The sequence below is a fragment of the Malania oleifera genome, chromosome 3 (genome assembly GCF_029873635.1).
Source record: "Malania oleifera isolate guangnan ecotype guangnan chromosome 3, ASM2987363v1, whole genome shotgun sequence".
Taxonomy (NCBI): domain Eukaryota; kingdom Viridiplantae; phylum Streptophyta; class Magnoliopsida; order Santalales; family Ximeniaceae; genus Malania; species Malania oleifera.
In genome coordinates, this window is record NC_080419.1 from 86,123,765 (window position 1) to 86,147,697 (window position 23,933).

Here is a 23,933-nt window from a genome sequence, read left to right on the forward strand (position 1 = left end):
ATAAATATTATAATATATTATTTTATTTTTTTATAAAAAGAAAAAGCCACAGAAAGAAGGCTATGACTCTTATCCTAATCCCAAAACTTTGCTAATTATGAACCGCTAATTCCCCTCTCCCATTTTCAGCTTGGCTCCCTCTCCGTGACCCTAATCCCTCCCAACCCAACTCACGTGCTCAGCACGCGCTCTACGTTTCAACCAGAATACCAAATCCCCATTAACATGCTTCCAACAGCTCCGCCACGTTGCCCATTCTCCGCCGTCCGATTATGATCACCCCACTCTAACATCTGACAGCCAACTGCACACGTCCGCGCACAATTAAAAAACAATTAAGCTAACCTTTCTTCAAATCAAAAAATTAAATTAAACTCAAACTATAATTAACCTCTCATTACTCGTCAGCCGCCTCGCCGGTGGCCCATCACCTTCTCCGCCGGTGACCCGTCACCTTCTCCGCCGGTTCCCCACCCAGAAAACCACTCCCCCACCCACCTCTCTCTCGCTCTCTCTCTCTAACGCGCTACTTCTCTCTACTTTCTCTCTCTAACCTTCTATCTACTTTCTCTCACTAAACTGCTTTTCCGAAGCTCCTTCCTCTCACGTTTTGTAGTAACTAGCAAGTCATATCACTCTCTCTCTCTCTCTCTCTCTATTTATAACCCTCTCCGTGTCTCTCTCTTTCACTGGTTTTGTTTCTCTCTCTACTTTCTCTCTCTAGAGGTGGAGATGAGACTGTTCTCGTGGGGGTGAGGCGGCTATAGTTATCCATGGCGTTCCACAATCAGCTCTCGCAAGAGCTCGCGCTTCAGCATTTCTCCGACCACCACTTGGGAGGAGAGAACACTTCGGTTCTACGAACTATACTTCCCGACCACCATCATCTGCCGCACTCGTCGTCGGACGCCGCAGCGAAGCCGCCGGACCACCACCACCACCAGCCGCCGCCTCATCCGCAGCTCGGCGCCGGGCCCACCTGGCTCAACAACGCGATTCTCCGGCAGCAGGGCCAGTACGGCGACTCGAATTTCCTTAACTTGCACACCACGTCTGACTCCGCGGCCTCGCAGGCCTCGAACCAATGGCTCTCGAGGTCGATTCTTCAGAGGAACGCCAGCGACGTCGGCGCCAGTGCCGGCGACGACGTGCCGGGATCGGCGGACTCGATGATCGCCGCGGCCGCCACAATATCTCACGAATCGACGGATTTGAACAACCACAACAACAATAGCAATAGCAATAACAACCATAATAATGATAGTATGACGATTGCCAATCACCCGAGCAAGGTGAAAAATAATGGAGCGGAGAGCGAGGTCGGTGGCGGAGGCAGCGGCGGAGGAGGAGGCGGAGGCGGCGACGGAGTGTTGAATTGGCAGAATGCAAGGTACAAGGCGGAAATCTTGAGTCATCCATTGTACGAACAGTTGCTATCGGCGCATGTGGCGTGCTTGCGCATCGCGACGCCGGTGGATCAGTTGCCGCGGATCGATGCGCAGCTTGCGCAGTCCCAGCACGTTGTTGCCAAGTATTCGGCACTCGGACATGGGAATCAGCCGATGGTTGGTGAGGATAAAGAGCTCGATCAGTTCATGGTGAGCTTTTTGCTCTGTTTCTTGTTGCTTGCTTAATTGATTGATTGTGCATTCAATTCCTCATCTCTCGTTTTAATTTTGCTGCTATAATTCATTTTCATTGGCCGTTTTTATTAATTCTGGGTGGCATATGCATGCTATTTAAGAAAACAGGTAGGAATTTATTGCAATTGAAGGGTTTTGTGGTAGTTCATAAATTGTTTGTCGTGCTTTAATGCTTTTCAATCAAGTTTTTTTTTTTCAATTAATTGATTAAGATAATTAACATAGTTCTTATTGGATCTTTTTTTATGCAAAATTTTGATGAGTCATGCACTGGTTTAAATACTCATAAGATTCATCAGCGGAAAGCTTTTATGTACCGATAATGAAGTTGGAAATCTCAGGTGGGGAGTTAGTGGCCATGACGGCTTATTAATCTATCATTGGGTAGTCCAAAGCCATGAGAAAGACTACACTTTTGGTTGTGAGTTTAACTGGAACCTAAGCCTCGACCAGTGTGATGACTGCAACTACAGAAAAACTTGGAAGACAAGTGGTGTGGGTGTGTTTTGGTGGCAACGCTTCATTCCTTGTTGTTTGTGGGCAATTTCCTTGTGTGACAGTATGACCCCATGGTTTACTCCAAGAAAATTGGTGGCAGTATTTGGTCCAACGGCCTTTTCTCTTTGTCTCTTTAGAAATGAATATGTTTTTTTATTTGAAGTTTGGCTTGGTGTCAGTGTTGTTAGATCCATGCAAATGTTGAATATGTATCCCAATGAAATTGCAAAACTAAATGCTAGGCGTTTGACATTGTTTACACAGCTTATTTGGCCATCCCTATGATTAGAGATGACACAAGCCCCGCTCATAGCAGAGGGTAGAATAACATGATTTTTATTTTTATTTTATTTCTTGGGTAGCCTATATGTGGGAGAGCGACCCTATTCTCAACCAAAGGATAATAAAAGTTAGCTTTTCTTCCTTAAAGAGTTGCAGCCAAATTTCTAAATGGACAAGGAGCTGGAATGTTTTTTTCCCCAGAGAAAGAAGAAAGTCTACAGTTAAAATTCTCTCTAAGGTCCTAGTGTCATGCATCAACATAGTTGAAGTGATGGAGCTGTGACAGTAGACTTGGTTGGATTTTCTTGACTAGTCAAAGGGGGGAATTCTGTTGGTTTCATAACTTAGTTGTCCTTCCTAAATTTTTTACTTGTGATTCTTAAAAAAATCTCAAAAGTTTATAAATCATAAATGAACAATTTTTAGCAAAAAATAATTCATGTAGCTGTAGCTGATAACATTCATTGCCAGTGATGTTAAGGATTTGTAGAGAGGATTCTTGGGTTGACTGATAATTAAAACCAAAATTTCATTGGTCATGGCAGAAAGATTATACTTGAGATGTATGTGGTAGGATGAACCGATTTTTATATCCAGTCATTTTCATGCATATGGATGCTAATCTGCCTCAGATTACATGGGAAATATGAGGTGTACCAGTTGTTTTGGCGAGGCGATTGAAGGAATTCTTCTAAGTGTAACTTGATCTGCTTATTTTGATAAACGAAAGCACCTTTTGGCTACTGGCTTTCAGGTTGCTTTTGTGGTTCCTACTTGAAGTCCTTGGCATGTCGTGCGAGTTACTTGGAAATTGCTGCGACCATTTAGCTTTGTGATGAATTTCTTACTGTTCTTTTAGAAATTTTTTTTCATACAGGTTCTGCTTTTTTATAAATTCTTTTTGAGCCCATCTGTCTTTAACAAAGTCGAGTCTAATTGTGAGTTAGACTTTTAGCTTTGGATGAAATATGGAATGGGGTATTCTATGTGAGTGCTACAACAAGGTTTACTACAGGAATAATCTTGGCCAAGTAAAATGGAAGGCTTCCTTGACAAAAATGAATTTTTTAAAAAGCTTTTTGGGTGACATTATCATGCAAATGCTGTTTCAATAAAAATGAATTTGAAAAAATTACCAGCCCAGTGCCAGTGTTTCTTTTCTTAATTTTGCATCCATTTATGGGTTATGAATAAATAAAAATGATAAAAATTTTATGGAAAAATAAAAAATGATAAAACATTCATATAGAGCAATTTTGTTCGAAAAAACTAATTGAATTTTATAGAAAAATAGTTTTAATAAATTTTTTTTTTGAATGAAAATGTGAAAAGAATTTCATCTTAGCTAGGATGTGTGCTTAGGTGAGTGTTTGTAATAGAGTTTTACTTCTTAGTTAGCCATAACAATTTTAGGTTATAGTTATTATGGTTAATTAAATGTGGGTAGGGAAAATAGGACGGGATGCAAAAACATGAAATGTTTTGATTTGTGCCTTCTCTCATTTGTTCATTTGATTAAAAGTTAATTGAGAAAGATGGTCTTGGTCAGATTACCATTTTATATAAAAGCTTAAGCTGTTAGGTTGTGGGCCAACAATGTATACTAAAAGCTTCAACACTCCCCTACACGTGCAGCCCACTAGCACGAGAATTGATAAACACATGATAAATAACACCCATTGTAGGGAATACAATAATTTTGTTTTTAACACCACACAATAAACATGTGCAATGAGACTAGAATCCAAGACCTCTTGGTAACTAGCTCTAATACCATACTAGACTACCACTTCCCATGTGGGCCAACAATGTATACCAAGCTTTAACAGTCCTAATGATCTCATAAGTGTCAAGTATGTAAGAGAGGAAGGTTCTCTATTGCTGGATCCATGAAGACATTATGTCTAATCGTACCAGCATAGGTTAGGCAGTGTTATTGAGTAGAGTGTCTAGTGGCTGATCAATTCAATCACATGCATTTGTGTTCCCTAATCCCCATGCTTCCCTTTAAATCAAGACAAGTGGATCAAATCATGTTTTGCACATTATTTGGCTCGTAATTACTTTGCAGCTGTACAGTACACAGATGTGTGTGCGACTGTGCATGTTTCTGTATGTTGTTTCTATTTGTTGTGATGCAATGCTTGGGAATTTAGTAAGAATTGATAAGCATTCTTGGCTTGAACTTGGACACTTGTATTAATAAAGCAGGTTTAAGAACAGGAACTTGGTACACCTGTTTAACATTTGGACTTTTATTAGCTTCATAGATTTTAATTCTCTCTTGGATCTCCTTAGTATGCAGTCCTTGATACCAACGAATTGCATGCAATCCACTGATTTCTTGATGAAACTAAGCTAGTATTCAGTATGTAATAAGAAAATTGTTGAAATAAGATTACGCAGAAGTAGTTTCAGCCAAAAATAGCTTGTAAATTGTAAAATTTATGATTCTTGGATGCATCCTATAGCATGTGTAATCATGTGGATAGGTTGTTTTAGCTAAAAATTTGACGACTGCAGGCCATTTGGTGTGTTGATTGGGTTCCATTCAAGGCATGCTTCTAGTCTTCATGTTAGAGCCACTTGCATGATTGAAGTTTCTTGTGCATTAACTTCTTATGTCAATGCACAAGTGACTGCTATTGCTATTATGATTGAAATTGTTAACTTTATTGGCGCTACTTTTATAGAACTATCTTTAAACACACACTATATCTATATAATACTGATGTAGGTTGGAGTTGGGAGTGAGGAAGAGGGTGTCACTCAAGAAGAAGGATAATGACATTTTTCAAACCATTGGTTCTCTTCATGCATAATAAAATTGATGACTTCTTTTTGGAGTTTTTCGGGGCAGGGTTGGGGGGTGGTGGGGGTTAATGAATAAATGTTGATGACAAAGGAAGAAGTTTCACCTTTAAAACATGAATTTTTCTTTTGGGATGAGTATTGAAATCAGCTGCATGCAAGCATAAACGCATAGTAAAACATGAATGATTAAATTTAAACAATACATGGATTGGTAGTGTGATTGTGCACAGAACTGCATGCCTGCGTTTAATTCAAATGATACATAAAAATTTGTTTAGTTGAATTAACTGGAAAAGTAGGACATTGCTTTGAAATATTAGTTGTCTTCTCGAAACAATTAGATGATGCATTATGGCCCTTAGTTCATACATGTTCAGTAAATTTCAGTAAGGAAAAAATGTCTGTTATGCATATAAGGCTTCCTATTAAGAATCTCCCTTTGACTTATGCCCTGTGATCTGTACATGGCTACATGTCATGAGGCCGTGTTTAATGCCACTTGGAGTTGAACCAAGAAAAACTTATATTTAATAGGAAATTAATTGTGATGATATTATCAATTTTGATTTTTTCCTTTTCTGGTGGCAGACACATTATGTTTTGTTGCTTTGTTCCTTTAAAGAGCAACTGCAACAGCATGTCCGTGTTCATGCAATGGAAGCAGTAATGGCTTGTTGGGAAATTGAACAATCATTACAAAGCTTAACAGGTTCTTTTCTCATTTTATCATTTTTGGGTTAACTCATTTCCCCAAATAATGTTGCATACTAGTATATGAGTAAAATCCAAAGTTTGGAAAATAAGTTCTCTACCTATAAATTTACAATTGATTACTGCACCCACCCATTTTATTTTTTGGCATATTGCCATATTATATGTTTAGTGGTTTTATTGTAGTGATACGAGTCTTGATGTTTTTCTGCTTGTGATATTTTGTGATGGAGAAGCCAGCAATTTATGTTTGGTTTCTAAAGAATCTAACTATGTGATAGAACTTGAGGAATCCTCAGACCGATGAACGCTTGAAAGAAAAAAAAGTAGAAATGCTACTGTAACAGGAAAATCTGAGTTACTCCATATAAATGTCACATGCATTTTTATTGGGAGGTGTTGCTACATCCACAGGGAATTGTAGGCCTATTTTATGATATTTTACTGCACAGAAAAGGTATACAATTTCAAAACTAGAGCGATGACTCTACTTAGGAGAGAATCAGCTGAAATAATCTTGTGTGGCTTTTCTTCTGGACACATTGTTGTGGTCTCCTAGATGATGGTCAACTTCTGTGAACTGCGAAACCAAGTTGCAGCGATTTTGAAACATGAAATTATAGTCACACAACCTTTGAATGTCATTGAATCTGTTAATTTGTTGTCTTGCTATTTGCTTGTATATGATATTTTCTCAATCTGTTTTAGTTTGATAGAGCTATAGAAGCATTGAACACCCTTTTCAGCCAATGCCAGCATCTTAGCAGTTTTGAATTATCTTACAGTAGGCTTAAGTTAAAACTACATTCTTCCCATGCATATTATTTGACTGATCCTTAGTTCTCAATCAGGAATTTGTAGTTGTGTGAACTATGAATCGTTTCAGGAAATTCTTAATCACTGTTACAGATAATTTCCTTTTATACCCTCCTCCTGATTGAAGAATTATCTCAATTTTTCTACTCTTCTCCAGTTTCTCCAAAGAGTTGAGGGAAAAAAGTAACATCTTTCTTGGTCTGCCTATGCACCCTTCCATAAGAGATTTTCATAGGCTATAACAAACCATTTTGGTATAATTTTAGGAAAACTAGCTGTTGCGTAATCAATTCATTGGTGATAGGAAGCATATAATTGACATATTTTGTTCTGACAACACTCCAGAATTTAAGTGTCAAACTATTTGTAATAAAGTGCTTTAAAAATTGATTTAAAATCATATCCCTGAAACCTTTGAAGATTAAACTTTCCATAACATAAGCTGTGCATGATTGGTCACATCATGTGACTGTAGTTACAACCTAAATCTGTGAATTGAACTTCATAATCTTTGAGGAAGATCTTCCCAGCAGAGGACACATCCACCTAATTTGTTTAGCTTTGGTTGATGGGCCTCCCAATTGACCAAAAGCAGGTATTAAAATATAAAAAATAATGCACTTAAGAATTGATCTCTTAACCTTCTATTTTTCAGAATTAGGTCCTTCATTGTTGTGTACTTTTATATGTAACTTTATACTTGATCACATGCTAGCTATAGGCTTAATAATCAAGCCAATTTAAGGCTTCGCTGACAATCATGACTTAAATTTATGTTTAATTTACACTTTGTCTCATGGGCGTAACACTTCCTTACAATGCATTTTTCTATTCTCATATGCACAACAATTTTAATTCAAATGGAGGAGTGCATATGGCATGTTATGTGATTGTACCATACCCTAAAATTAAAAGGAAAATTTTAGAAGATGTCTATAAGACCAGCTACGGTATTATAGTATATGCTACATGTTAGAATGTTGGGTCACTAAGAAACAACAAATCCAAGAATTAACTATGTCTAAATTGAGTGTGTTAAGGTCTATGTATGGCACAATTTTAATTGATAAGTCATGTAATTTTGAAGGATAAAGTAGGAAACACGTCTGTAGAATGCTACGCATAGTGCTTGTAGATAAAAAAGATGAGGGAGAAGCAGATGAAATGGTTTAAGCACTTGCAATTACAAAATAGAGCAAGTCATGATTCAGTAAGAAAAGTGATATAGTCGATATTAGATGTTGTGAGAGGTATAGGAATAGACTTAGAATAACTTGGGCTGAGGTAGTAAGGAAAGATTTGACAAGATTACATCTTTTAGAGGATATTGCCCTAGATTGTGTGAAATGGTAGAAGAGGATTCATATGGCCAACCCAAGTAGGAGGAGTTAAGGCTTGGTTGTTGCTGCTATTGTATCGCAGTCTTTGGCAAAATACATATTCACATAATGAATAATATATATTAACATGTATATATTAGTTTTGTAATTAATACTTCCATATCTATGAATTAATTAAATTAGTATATCGGCACTTAATTTTTACCCTTATTCAATTATATCAATGACAATAACAAAAGTATATAACAGAAATATGTGATGGCTTCTATATGAAGTTCACATGTAAAATGTGCATTGCATGAAAATGTACTACATATTTTTTACCAGAATATATGAACTATTCATACTTATGTGTGATGTGTCACTTTGATATTTATTTATTATCTTTTCTGTCACTAGAAACATTTCTTCTTTGAGATACTAAGTTATTTTTTCCCCTTATATTATCAAATATAAACATTTTTGCCCCCGTTTGGAACATCTTAAAGTGCTTAAATTAAGTACTTGTGTCAATAAGTAGTGTTTGGTTTACATTTAAATAAAAACTTATTTCAAAAAGTACTTTTCCAAACTTTTTTTTCCCAGAGAAATAAGTATTTTCTGAAAAAAGTATTTTTTTTAAAAGTACTTATCTGAAAAGTACATATAATAAGTAATCTCAGATTGCTTTTAGACAAGTACTTTTTCAGAAAAAGAACTTTTCTACTAATGGTTCCAAATGATCCCTTAATAAATACTATATTATAAATGTCATACTTGAACAATTAGCATTGTCATTTATCCTCAATCATGGAGATATTTTGAAAGAACAAGGTAATTTTCTAGATATGGTTGCGGCAGTAATTGCATTACTTATTTGACTTTGTTTTCATAAGAGCTTGGGCAGTTGTAAGATTGCAGGGTACACAAAAACTATTAAACAAAACTTTCTTGCATTTAATAGCATCCAATTGCTTCTTCTTCTTCTTCTTCCCATATTCTACTTTCGATCTACCCTCTCTCTCTCACACACTTTATACAATTCTCTTCATCTCATTCAATATCTCATATCCTCGCTACAATTTTTTTTCCTCTTTTACTCTAATTCTTTTTATTTCTCTCGAAGTGCAACCTGGACTTTGGTCTCTGAATTGTTCCATTAGCCTGCTCCGAGCAAAAGTTGCACTTCACATAATATTTTTGATTTTATGCACAAATTCTTAATAATGAAATGAGCTTGAGCTGTTAGTTGTTTTGCTTGAGAGTAGTACAATTTGTGGGTCATTGGATTTAGACGGTTTCCATGTTCATGTGGTGGGATCTACGTGTAATAACCAAACTACAACAGTGCTTTGTCTCTTTTTTTGGAAGGTCGGCATGTAACACCATTATTTGGAACCTGGGCCAGTGACTTGTGAAGCCATTGGACCGGTCATAGTGGGTCAACCCAGTGGGCAAACTGTCAATATAAGCACGACATTACATACATGTGTGTGTGTGTGCGCGCGCGCACGAATGCGCATATGGGTAGAAAAAGAAACATATAAGAAATACGAATGTACAAAGAGGATGGGAGATCCTCAAGAAGACAAAGAAAGCGGGAAAAAAACAGAAAAAAGCTAAAGCAAAAAGAAAACCAAGATTAGCTTAAAAGAGCCAGCCAATGGTAACAACTATCAGAAAAACTGTACTGCCAAAACACCTGGCAGTACTACCTAACTGGATGCTAAAAAAGATGATCTGGTCCCAAATCAAATCCACAGAAGAGTGACAATCACGAGAAAAATCTGGGCATTTCTGTCCAGCCAAATAACCAAAATAATAGCAAAAATAGCATACTGCCACAAGGTTCTAACATCTTTATGCCGGCCAAAACCTCTAAAATCAGCCATCAAGAAAGCCTCAAAAGAATAAGGGCTCACACTGCACAACCAAACACACTCTCATCAAACCAAAAAGATTGTTCTAAAGCCTCCAAACTACAGGCAGTGCAAGAATAAATCCTCATTACAACTATAGCACATTACACAAATATACGGGGACATGTATTGTCTTCAAACTTGCAGCATTTCATTTGTGTTAACGCTACTGAGAATGGTGATCTGCACAAAATCCTTTACCTTTGAAGGGACTTTGGTTCTCCATTGTCCACAATCCATTGGCAAGACAAAAAGAATGAAAAAACTTGTTTAAATGAGCATAGAATGATTTACAAGAGAAAACACCCAAATTATCCAAACATCATGCCCGAACACGTAACACCCAACGATAAAAATGATGAAAAGAATCTAAAAACTGCAAGAGAGAAGAAAGATCCTAATCTCCCTATCATTGAGATTACAATGAAAGTGAAAATCCCAAGAAATCTTAGAGCCATCCAAACAGGGAGGATGAGATATTGGCATCAAGAAGCAAAGAGAGAGGGAAAAAGGAGGGGAAGGCAATGGACAAGCAAACATCCCCAACCCAAGTATCCTTCCAAAACTGAACACTACACCCGTTCCCAACATTATATTTGATACTAGAGAAGAACAAAGAAGTTACCTCTAAGGGCATACATGTGAAAAAAATCTGGGAACTGACAATGCTTAACCGAACTAGGGCTACGGGTGCGAGAATGTGCGTGGAGGTGGATTTATTGGCAGATCAGGTGGATGCTTTCTCGATTGTTGTTTCTAAAAATCAGAAAATTTGGTAGGAAGTGAAGTACGAAAAGCAAGGATTTGATTTTGGGAAATGTCATAGACAAGGGCATTCAAAGGTGGTATGTTGAGTGGGTGAAAGGAAACAAAAAATTGGGGATAGACGTAAGGATACGAAAAATGCTAGACAAGAAGTTTGGTGTGTGAAGCATTTGGATAAAGGGAAAGAAGTTCAGAGAGAATTGATAGATCTATGCATTGTTGAAGAATCTTTAGAAGTGGATCATGTTCAAGAGGGTGCAATGACATCACAAATTTTGCCAGTGGTTGAGATAGTTACGCAAAGTGAGATGGGAGAGGGGGAGTTTGTTCTTGAAGAACCGAAGCCTGAAGTGGATGTTTTGGGAAGAGGAAGTGCACTTTGAGTTACAACATATGTCTGATCAAGTTATTTCGGGTATTTTTAGTTCCGTGGAACAGAATTTCTTGACTTCATTTGTTTATGCTAAATGTCGTTAAATAGATCGCCAGGAACATTGGAATGATTTAGAGTTTGTAAAGAAGGATGATTTCCCTTGGTTAGTGGTGGGAGATTTTAATATCATCCGTTTAGATTCGGAATGTATTGGTGGTCATACGAGGCCGTTATTGGCTATGGAGGAATTCAATACTTGCTTGGACAACTGTGGTCTTATGGATTTGGTTGTTATTGGCAGCAACATGTCTTAGTGTAATGGTCACTGTGGAAATTCTCAGAGTTGGGCAAAATTGGATAGGGTCCTCTATAATTCAACTCTTCTTCAATCTTTGCCAAATATTTATTTTGAGTATGGAAATAGAGGACTTGAGATCATAACTCATCGATTATTTGATTTCATAGAAATTTGCATCGGTATGGTCCTTCTCCCTTCAAGTATTAGAATATGTGAAGCACTCATCAGTCTTTCAAGTTTTATGTGGAGGAAGCCTGGAGGGAGGAATCCCATGGCACGGGTTTAGTTAGACTTGCTGCTAAATTGAAGCATACGAAAGTTGCAATTTGAAACTGGAACAAGTAGGTATTTGGACATGTGCATCAGAACATTAAAAAACTAGAGGAAAGTATGGAGGTTCTAGAGGTTCAACTTCAGGAAGGGTATTCGCCAGAAATTAAGGAAGATTTCTTCCTTTAACTTGAGTTGGAAGCTTGGGAAAAGAGGGAGGAGATTCGTATTTCTCAACTAGCCAAAAAGAAGTGATTGGAGGCGAGGGATAATAATACGAAGTTCTTTCATGCATTTGTGACCCAAAAGAGGAAGAAAGCTATGATTCATTCTTTGAAGCTTCCGAATGGAGAAGTGTTGGATTCTATGGAGGCTGTTCATGAGGGTGCAGTAAGGTGTATTCAAACGATCTTAACAGGTGCAAGACCCCGTCGAACAACTTACCTTGATGATATTATATCTCCTATGGTCTCTGAAGAGGAGAATATTGCTCTTTGTTGTGCTCCATCCGAGGTGGAGGTAAGGGATGCTATTCTTTTTATCCCGAGAAATAGTAGCCCAGGTCTGGATGGTTTTGGTTCAGCTTTTTTCCATGATTCTTGGGATATTGTAAAAGAAGAGGTGATTGATGCGGTTAGAGATTTTTTTGTTGGGTCTCCTCTTCCTAGATTTAATTATGCATCTTACATTGTTCTAATCCCAAAAGTTTAGAATTCCCAAAGTTTTGACAAGTTCAGGCCTATTAGTCTTTATAGTGTTATCTACAATTTTTTTTCCAAAATTATTGTTGCAAGGATGACAGGTTTATTGTCTGCATTGATTTCTCTGGAGCAAGGAGCTTTCATTCCTGGTAGAAGTATATTTGAAAATATTACATTGGCACAAGAAATGGTTCATTCTATGCATAAGAAGTCTAATGGTGGAAATGTAATGATCAAAGTAGACATGGTTAAGGCTTATGATAGGGTCGATTGGGATTTTTTAAACTTAGTTCTGAAAAGCTTTGGATTCTCCCAGAGATTCTGTGGTTTAGTGGCGGAATGTGTTTCCTCTCCTTGGTTCTCCATTATGATGAATGACACTTATAAAGGCTTCTTTAAACCTTCTCGAGGGCTTTACCAAGGAGACCCTCTAAAGGAAAATTTTATGGAGAATAAGATAGGGGCTTGCTATCATCCTCGTGGGGCGCTTTGGTATCTCACCTACTCTATGTGGATGACATTCTTATTTTTGCCAATGGTAAGAAAAGTTCCATTCGAATGCTTATCAAGACTCTTAAGAAATATAAGGATTGGTTTGACCAAATGATAAATAAAGACAAGTATTTTTTTGTCAAAGAGAATTGCTTATGCTCGGAAGTAATCCTTGTTAAGGATGACTAGCTTTGCGGAAGGAGGGTTCCCTACTACATACTTGGGTGTTCCTTTGGTATCGGGTTGTCTTACGACCTGTATTTTAGAGCCTTTAGTTGCTAAATTGAGGAAAAAGATAGCGGGTTGGAAATTTAAGCTTTTATCTTAAGGGGGCCGCTTAATTTTAATTAAGCATGTATTATCATCAATGGCCGTTCATCAATTTGCGGTAATTGACATTCCTAATATTGTCTTCACAAAGTTAAATTCTATGTTATCGAATTTTTATTGGAGTGAAGTAAATGATAAATGAAAAAGGAAATGGTGTTCCTGGCCTAATATATGTAAGCCTGCTTGTGAGGGTGGTTTGGGTATTAGGGATTTTGAGGAAGTAAAAAAATCATTGCATATGAAGTTTGTGTGGAGATTGTTAACTATGGATAATCTGTGGACTCAATTCTTTAAAGCCAAGTATTTGAATAATAGACACCACTTGAGAGAAATAAAGCCATATAAAGGAACCAAATTTTGGAGATCGATTGCTCGTGTGATACCTGAAGTATTAAAGCATGTTCGTGGTCAAATTAAAGAAGGGTCGGCCTCTTTCTGGTTTGATCGATGGTTAGCCTTCGGTCCCCTTTGTGCTACGGTTCAAGAAATCAGAAACCGTAAGCTACGAACATAAGATTGTTGGGATAGAGATGGGTGGAATGTTGATTTATTAGTGGATCTGTTGGGTGAATAACAGGTTGAGGAAGTAATGGACTCTGCTATTTCTTGCAAGGAGAGTCCATATACAGTAATTTGGGAACCTTCAACAGATGGGAAATTTACCACAGCAAGTGCTTGAGAAATTATAAGGGAGTGTAAAGAGGAATTCTTAGTTTCAAAATGGATCTGGCATCATATGTTGCCAAAACGGGTGTCGATTTGTATGTAGAAGTCTTGGTTCGCTTGTCTTACAATTGATACTCGTATTCAAGAAGTAGGTGTTCAGATGACCTATCAGTGTGATTGTTGTTCAAATGCCAAGATTGAATCTCTAAACCATGTGTTTTGCACGGGATCTTTTGCTCAAGAGGTATGGAAACAAGCAGCAGTGGCGTTGGGTGTTAGTTGTATGGCAACGAATACATGAAAATCCAGAGTTAATTTCTAGTTTAGTTGTGCAAGACGGGCCTCTCAGTTAGGCATTTTGGTAGGTCTCATACCTAGTTTCATCATTTGGAGACTTTGGACTCCTCGTGTAGAGCCAGGATAGAGTCAATTCATGATTCGGTGAGAATTGTGTGGCTTGATATTAAATATTGGCTGAGATCCATTTCGGACAAGTTAACTAAATGTGCACTTGCTTCTTGCACGGATATTGCAGTCCTTCGTGCTTTGGATATTCAAGTGAAAAATGTGAGGATTCGTCTTCCTCGTGTAGTCAGATGGTGTAAACTTGGGATAGGTTGGGGTAAGTTGAATGTGGATGAAAACTGTAGAGGTAACTCAGGTAATTGTGGTGGTGGGGGCGTGATAAGAGATGAAAGAGGATTATTTAAAGCAGCTTTTTCCTCATTACTGGGTTATGGAACCAATAATATGGCTGAATTGAAAGCGATTATTATAAGGATTAATCTGTGCAAAGATCTCGGATTTGATCAAGTGGAGATTGCCTGTGACTCTGCTTTGTTAGTTCAGTGGATTAATTCTGAGAAGTGTTCGGCTTAGAACTTATGGAAATTGTGGGAAGAGCTTGTGTTAGCATTGAGAGACATACATTACAGAGTGGAACATGTTTACGGGGAGGCGAATCAAAGTGCGGATTTCTTTGCCAAGCAGGGTAAATCTAGTATATATCGATCACATAGTTGCCAAGATGAGCTTCCATAGCAAGTCAGGCAAATGATTCAATTGTTGGGATTTCCTTCCTTGCACTCGTGATGCTTTGTGCTGGTGTTTGTGAAGGTTGTAGTGGTTGGTTTATTCCTCGAGATCTTCTAGAGTTTTGTTTGTTTTCCATTTATAGTTGTTTAGTTCTTATTTATTTGTTTGGTTGTTGGTTATTGGTTTATTGATTTTGAGTAAGTTAGTTAAGTCATTTTTAGATTATTGGGGTTTGATTTTCCCCAAGTCTCAAGGTTGGAACAACGGTATTCCTCCACCATAAGTGATGGGTTTTCTAATAAATATAGGAGGTTCCGCCCTCGAAAACTCTAGCTAAAATATTGCCATCCCACTCATTCTCTTGCAAACCAATTTTACTTTTAATAACGCCTAAGACAATTAGTTTCCAAGGGGAATCATCATAACCATTTACCCACCAAAGAGATGTTTTTAGACACCAAATTGGCAATGCCCAAGCCACTTTCCTCCCTATACCTACCAATAACTCCCAGCTCACAAGATGATCCCTAACCAAATAAAATCTTGCATAATCCTCTCAAGCTTACAGGCCTCTACCACTGGGATCTTTAACAAAAGAAAAAAAATATTACTATGGAATTGATGAGGGGCACACATGAATTAATGTCATGCAACCCCTTAAAGAGAAGAATGCAACTTTCCACCTATCTAAATGTATAGATACCTTAGTGATCACTGGATCCCAAAGAACCTAGAGACCAAGGAACCCCTCCTAAAGGAATAAAGGTACTTCTATATAGGGAAAAGGCAACTACAAAATCGCACACCCCACAAGAGCAGCCAAACTAGAAGTCATCTCAGCCACGCTTGCTTAATCGCAACAAGACCACACTAAGTTAAATTAATCTTAAGCCCTAAAACTAAATCAATCACCTGAAGAAGAGTGAGAATATGACAAAAAGAGCTCCTATCATCCTACAAGAAGAGGACTTGTGTCATTAGCATCACCCTAGTCAACAAAGTCAACACATCAGCAACTAAGATAAACAAAAAGATAAAGAATCCCCTTGACTCACTGGCTCACTCACCTAGATGCTGAAAACCAAGACTTAGGTTGACCATTTTTAATCACATAAAGGAAGAATAAGAGTGCAACATCCTCTACATCTAGCACCAAAACCCTTCGTTCCCAGGACCCTATCCGAAAACTGGCTGCAAAACCTGTCATATGCCTTCTCATAATCCAGCTTAAAAATTTATGCCTGCTTCTTACTCCTAACATCCTTGACAACCTTATTTGCTACAAGGACGACATCCAATACATACCTATCTCCTGCAGAAGCCACTTGAGAACTACAATTGGTATTCCCTATCACCTTGTTAATGCTAGCAGCAATAACCTTAGCAATGATGTTATAAAAACTCGTAGTCAAGTGAATAGGCCTAAAATCACTAACTCTAATAGAACGACTTTCTTGAGCTTGGGGATTATTACCCCAGCATGAAACTCCCAAAACACCTTGAGCAGATCCTCCCAACCACATCCCAGCAATTTCGAAAGAAGGCTAAATTAAACCCATCTGGACTTGGAGCTTTTTCCCTTTCCATACTAAATAAAGCTCATTTAGTCTCTTCCTTCTCAAAAGGTCTCTCCAGCCAAACTGACATGCTATCTTATAGATGGGGCACCAACCCCAACCCTCTCTTTCTCTTTATACACGCACACACACACACATATATATATATATATATAACACCCATTAGAGAATACTATTACAAATATGCTAGTCATATAAAAAAAATTAATACTAGCAACAATCTTAGGCTAGTTGTATAAAAAATATTATTACTACCAACAATCTTACATAAATTTTGTTCTTTTTATTTTTTAAAATATTATTGAAACTTAATAGTAATAGTATTGTTCTTCGTCGTCATCATTGTTATTTATTAGTATTATTATCATATGATTCAACTAACATTTTATTTGTGCCCAAGTGAATCACTTTCTGTATATATGTATTATTTACTTAGAGTAAGCAAATAATCGCAGCTAGTTCAGGGTGATTCTACTCCCCACTCCCCCTCCTTGTTGCCTCCACTTCTTTTTAAAAAGTAAAAGCTGGGTATAATGCATTTGGTAAATAGCTTTTGCATTTTAGAATTGGATTATGATTTACTAAACTCTGGCTTATCTTTTAATAAATAAAACCATGTTATACAAGAAAAAAAAAATCCAAACAGACACAAATATTGATGACTTGATGGCTTTGTGTCCCTGCATGACCCCAAATATCTAAATGAACAAGAGAAGACTAGGACTTCTATGAGACTAAATGTGAAGAGAGGAGGACCTGATGTGCATGATGCTCAAGACGAGAAACCAACTTAAAATTGGAAAGACCTATTATAGGATGTTCCAATAAAGCATGCAATTAATCCTAAGAAAAACCATGGGAGAGAATAAAGATACCTTATAAAAAGAATTGAAACTACTTCCACCACCATTTAGGTAATATAGTCCATCTCTCTCAAGTTCTCCACCAATTCTCTTCTTCACCAAAATAACCTGGATAACACATTGACAAGGATAAAAGGTTACTGAATATTCAGGAGAACGTGTTAATTGACTTACATATAACAAATTCAAGGGAGTCTTTGTCACATACAGCACAGATGAAAGAGGAATGGATGGAAAGAGAGGTCTCCACAACCAGATATAGGAGTAATCTGACCATCATCGAGTGAAACTTTGACTATTGAGTATTAGGTTTTGAGGACGGAAACAAATTAGGTCTACCAATGACATGGGATGAGGCACTAGAATCAATAATCCAAGGATTAGAGGATGAAAAAGCTAGAGGCCGTGCTGTACCTATGTGGACTGCTAAGTAGCAGTAGACATATTAGAAGACTCTGCTTGGAATTGCTGGACCAAACATACCTGGTCCTTTTATTCATCTTGCTACATAGTGGATGATGTTCTTATCCCTCAGTAAATTGGTGAAGCATGTTGAAAGGACTTCAGAATCACCATTTTAGCGGAGGACTTGTTGCCTTAAGCTGGTTCATGTAGATCCTAACAATCAACAATGGTTTTCCTTAACTCAATGAATGCAGACATGTGTACTACCACAATCATCACCTCTTCCATGACCACTCCCTGAACCTTGGCCCCTCCCACCAATACCACCTTTTTCACACCCAAATGTATCACTAGTCATGGCCAATCTCACCTCGAAAGAAGCGTGAGAGCAAGAACTAGTCCCATCTTTGGTGCTTTGTGGGATATGGCATATGTTTCATGCATACAGGGCATGGATCCTGAGCAAGAATCTGTGCAGATCATCTGAAGACTTGGTTGAGACACAAACTTGGAAGTCGAAGTACCTGCCCTTTGCATTTTATTCCTAACCGTATCAGTGTTAGTACTTATTTGTCACTAGAGATTTGAATCCTTCCCCACACCCTTTAGTCTTTTGTAGTACTCACTAATAGATTTATTTTCTTAGTCAAAACTTGTAAAATTTTTCATGGAGTCAAAGATATGAATCTATTATTATCTCATGAGAAACATTTACAAAGATTATTCCAAACAGCTATGGGAGTCGGTTAAACCTCACATTGGTGGTCACTCTCATGTTGATGCTATTCTACACCCACACAAGTAACGTTTCATTTCTTTTATCCATTGTTTCTAGTCTCTTGTAGATGGTGGAGAGTGATTCAAAATTTTTCTTTCATTTGGCATTGTTGTAGACATTCACTGTTAGACCATAACAAATCATTGGAAGAGCCAACAAACTTTGTGGCTATAATCTATGCATTGACATATCAACAAACATTAGCTATCATCTATAAAATAACATTATCAGCTAAGATTATCTCTATAGAAGCCATAAGGAGAGCACTTGAAATGACAGACACACAAAGAGGATGCTAAAGAGAAACAACTAGAATCTACTAGTCCTCCATTAAGAACTTGGTCTTTGCTCTAGACGAAGCTATTTTGCCCCAATGATAGCGTCCTTCACTTACTGATTGCTTGGAAGTGGCATAAATTCTAACCAGTTGGAACAACAAACTGGATAAAAGCAATAGTGAACAAATCAATTATAGTGCAAAGCAATATAGTATAGCAAGCACAACTAAGAGATGTTGCATGCATGGAAAGCAACACTTTAATGATAATATAATTCCTCAGTATAATGTAGTATAAATCCTCAAATTTCAAACCTATCATATGCACATGAAAATTGAAAATTAATTCAAAACACACGTACTGCATGCCGAGTAATCTATTGGTATGTTCTCTTGGCTCAGGGGTTGAGAATGTGTGAGGTGAGTAAATGCCTTTTTCTTGTTTCAAGGTTGTAGCCTGATGGGTGTAAGGGGTTGTTTCTTGAGAGAGGGGAGATTGCATAATCCACATGAATTGGATGCAAAAGAGAGAGCTCGATCCTAGAGAGGAGAAACAGGTAATCCTTAGGAAGGAAGCTCAAGTGTAGAGGGTGGCAGCTGAGGGAGTTTTGACAGCCAGGGTAGATCGTGAAGCAAGGAGGCTTCCATAGGTTTGGGGATTTGATGGATAGAAAGCATGTCAATTGCAAAAGACCCCAAATGAGAGGTTGAGATGAGTAATTATAGAAGTTGAAGTATGTGTTGCCACTATAAAATGAGAGGATGTCAATGGAAGTGTGGCCAATTATAATAGATAAGGTTGCATGCTCCATCAAAGGGTGACCCGGATTTTATCTCTAACAAATGGATACTTTTATGTCGTTGTGGTAAGACTTATAACAATATATCATTAGTGGTCTCAAGATGGAATTAAGTGTATAAAATTCTAAGGTGAAGTTGTGAACCCATAAAGCATAGCATATATTTTCATAACAAACTACTTATTCTTCCTTCATGATTGAGTTAGCTATAACCATTTGTCCGACACATTTTTTTCATAAAACAACTCCTCTTGTAAAACACACCCAGAAGTGGATATCATTAATATTAAAGCACCCAAACACCTTGAAGGTGATCAAATTGCTTATAAGGGAGGATGAAATCTTTACTATCCTGCAACTATCACATTACCTTTTTTGTAACTTTCCAATGGCTCACACCACGATCACTGAAGTAACTCCCAAGCACACTAATTGTATAAGCAACGTCAAGATGCACACATGCTCATGCATACATTAAGCTACTGGCATTTGACGCTTATAGAACCTCATTCATGTAATTTCTCTATCATTCTCATTCCAAGGACATTAGGCTTTAGTGTTTCTTACTTTTCAAGACCAATGCAACACATGGGATGAGTTTGCATGTTGGACCTATTAAAAAATTCCTCTGAGACGAGGCATAAATGCCTCAAGATCTATCATAATGGATCTTTATGCCCAAAACGAAGGAAGGCAACACCAAAATATTTCATAGAAAATGACTGTTAGAACAGTTGTTTTGTCAAAAGAGTACAGATCATTACCTACAAGTAGTCTATCAACCTAAAGCACAAGAAATATGAATCTGCTCTCACTCGTCTTCGAATGAATGCAAGGTTAGCAACATTTGTCTTAAACCCCAATGAAGTAGATATCTCATCAAAATTAAAATACCATTCTCTAGAAGCCTATATTAATCCATAAATGGAGTTTCTAAATTTAAATGCAAGATTCCCATTAGCATCTGTCTCAAGCCCATCTAGGTGTGCCATGTATGCATCCTTAATGAGTCAACATTTAGTAAAACAGTTTGAGCATCCATATGATGAATCTCTATATCAAAATGACCTTCTAGGGCCATCATTATACAAAAGGAGTCCATAGAGAATGCAGTCAACGAGGGAAAACTATTGTCCTAGACCTGATGCATGTTCTATTGAAATATTTCCCCATTACAAAATACCTCCCAAACACAATAAGCACACATACCCTAAGTGTCACGGGCCGAATATTTCACACCTTTGTGAAAGGACCATGCAGCACTAGCTAAAGTCCTCTTGTTTGTTTAACTAGTTAGCCTATCGTTTGCCACAATTCATCCACAAAACACTTTCATTGTCACTCAATCAAACATAAGCGAAAGCAATAAGCAAGTTATGAAAGCAGTTGCACTTTTAAGCAGTAAATATTGAAGCAACGTAATTCATTAATAACACCTCTATTAACATTATGTCTAGTGAGGGAGGCAAGTAGGCTAAACATGTTGATAATAGCTAGTTAGTTTTACAAGTTGATGAACTCTTACCCTCCCCTAAAGAGCTTTCTGTGCTATTCTTACTCTGGCATGAGGAAACATCAAAGTGACCAAGGAGTTGTACTGCCTTTTTTAGCATATGGAGAAACTACTACTAGAAAATAAACTCATATGGAGAAACTACTACTAGAAAATAAACTTACACTAGTATTTACATGGTGGAAACCCATCCCAAACGCACGAGACAAGCAGTCACAGGCAAGCATGATGCCTTGAACAAGCTCAGTTCGTGACGCCTAAGCCATGACCTCCCACCACTCTAGTTGATACAAACTTAGAAATTGTATTATTATTATTATTATTATTATTATTGTTACTATTTTGAAGTATATGTCTTTACTGTTTTGTTAATTTTTGTAATATAAGCAAATTTAATCTTCACAGTAGTTTTGACTGTGACAAGTCATTATTTCTTACATTTGCTGCAAATTTGTTTTTTCAAATTAGAGTTTATTGGATTCTTAGTTCCATAAGCAAATGTTTGAACTATTCTTCGTGGGATAAGAATATGGTCTCTGGCAAACTTAATGGGTAGTAAAAATTAGAAGAACAACATGAGTTTCATTTTAGTTTGAACCTTCCCAAGCTTCTTTTGATTTCATATTGGGGCTATTGCTGAAATGTTAGCTCATATTTTAGCTGGCAAGGTCTGCCTGCTCTGGGCGATTGTGAATTACTAAAGCTATTGTTGCTTCTACATGCCACATGAACAGGAGTTTCTCCAGGCGAAGGCACAGGTGCAACAATGTCTGATGATGATGACGACCAGGTAGATAGCGAAACGAACTTGTTTGATGGAAGCCTAGATGGTCCTGACAGCATGGGATTTGGTCCTCTCATCCCAACGGAAAGTGAGAGGTCTTTAATGGAGCGTGTAAGACAAGAGCTGAAACATGAACTGAAACAGGTGAAGGAATGAAACATTTAATTGTAAATTTTCTGCACATTTCAACCTTGACCAACAATACTCTGCTTTCTAGGGTTACAAGGAGAAAATAGTGGACATTAGGGAGGAAATTTTGCGAAAGAGGAGAGCAGGAAAACTCCCTGGTGACACTACCTCCGTCTTAAAGGCTTGGTGGCAGTCACATGCCAAGTGGCCATACCCAACGGTACGTGCTGGCTTATCACTTTGCATTTAGCATTTAAGTGCTAAGCACAACTCACAAGGTCATTAGACACACCATTAGTCTTGTGGGTTTTAATTTGTACTCAAACTTTAGCTTTATATCTCTTTCTTCTCATCTCAAAACTTTTTTTTTCTATAAAGAAGTTAAAGTATAGCTTCTTGTAATCTTCACTTCTTCAAAATGTCTAAAAGCCCCATGTTGTCTCAATCAAAAACAAAAGGGCAAAAGACATTGACTTCCTCGGAAGTTTGACAAAAAGACAGTGACCTCGATAGAGGTTTGGGAGGTTTCAAAAATTGCAGGAATCTCACTTGATATTTCAAGAATTTTAGAGATCTCACTTGAGGTTTGCGAAAAAGATACATATCTCCTCTTGTATTTTGTAAGAAAAGTTTTTTGAGGGGAGGTTTGTGTCTTTTTGGCAAACCTCAACAGAGGTATGTGGCAATTTTGATATCTTAGGGGAAGTCTGGTATTTTTGAAACCTCAGGTGAGGTCTTTGTCTTTTTGTCAAACCTTAGGGGAGATGACTATCTTTTTCCCAAAAACAAAATGAACGTTGAAGCTCTCAATGCTTTACACAGCAGTAGGCAATAGGCTTGCTGCTTGGCATATGCTAAGACAAATTGATATAAACCACCTTCTGGTGGTTAAATTTTAAATTACTTTACAATAGTTGTTTAAATTTCTTTCAGGAGGAAGACAAAGCAAGATTGGTACAGGAAACAGGCTTGCAATTGAAGCAAATTAATAATTGGTTCATAAATCAGAGAAAGAGGAATTGGCATAGTAATCCTTCGACCTCTACAGTCCTCAAGAGCAAACGCAAAAGGTATTCTGATTAGAGCATATGTTTCTGTTTAGCTGAAGGCTGCATTTGGTTGGGGGAAAATATTTTTTCTAGAAATAGTTTTCTTATGTATAGATGGGGAAACTATGTTTTAGGGAACATAAGTTTCATGTGAGGGTGAAGAACAACTTTCCTGAAACAAAAGGACCAAACAAGCAAAGAATAATTAAAGGAACTTCATTTTTTTTTCATTTTCTTTTCCCCCTAATTTCTGTGAAAAAATAGTTTCCATCCAACCAAACAAAAATATTTTTAAGGACTTTCAACCAACCTTGATTCGAAAAGAAGTAATGCAGGTGAAAACAGTGGTGGTGATCGATTCATGTGAATGAAGGAGAAACCCCAGAAAAACCAAGATAATACCCAAATGATCTTGTATCCGAGCTGCTTTGACTTCCAGTGGTGTGTAACAAACATGATGATTGCAAACAAATATTAAAACAATAGGAACTGCATGTGACATAATATAGAGCTGCTGTGGCTGCATGGAATCAACATATATATATATATTTGGGGGGTTATTGAGGGAGAGGAGACCGTCATCAGAAGAGTTGTGGGGGGTGTTGGTGAAGCTGATCTGTCTCTCTATGCCATCGCTCATCAAACAGGGTGGGTATTCTTGGGAGGCATATGGGATGGTAGTGGCAGCGGTAGTGGTAGGGTGCGTGTGATGTGATATGCTATATTTTTAGGAGGTTCACATTTTTATTTTATATATATAATATAATATAAATCTAAATTGGATAGTTCACCATGCATGGTGGATTTATCTATATAATTTTTGTTT

At 37.5% G+C, this 23,933-nt stretch overlaps 1 protein-coding gene across 4 annotated transcripts in view; it reads left to right on the top strand.

Moving 5' to 3' along the window:
- Nucleotides 1-360: 360 nt before the first annotated feature.
- LOC131150668 (homeobox protein knotted-1-like 3) overlaps nt 361-23,933 on the top strand; it is a 29,242-nt gene continuing 5,669 nt past the window's right edge. Inside the window, exons 1-6 of one of the 4 annotated variants that reach the window (XM_058101527.1) lie at nt 361-1,598; nt 5,826-5,946; nt 21,880-22,073; nt 22,147-22,278; nt 22,992-23,128; nt 23,435-23,590. In XM_058101527.1, coding sequence (XP_057957510.1) covers nt 774-1,598; nt 5,826-5,946; nt 21,880-22,073; nt 22,147-22,278; nt 22,992-23,128; nt 23,435-23,474 — 1,449 coding nt within the window. In that variant the 5' untranslated portion in view covers nt 361-773 and the 3' untranslated portion in view covers nt 23,475-23,590. Of the gene's footprint in view, nt 1,599-5,825; nt 5,947-21,879; nt 22,074-22,146; nt 22,279-22,991; nt 23,129-23,431; nt 23,591-23,933 lie in introns of those variants that run through there. The other 3 variants (XM_058101526.1, XM_058101528.1, XM_058101525.1) reach the window with 3 other exon arrangements.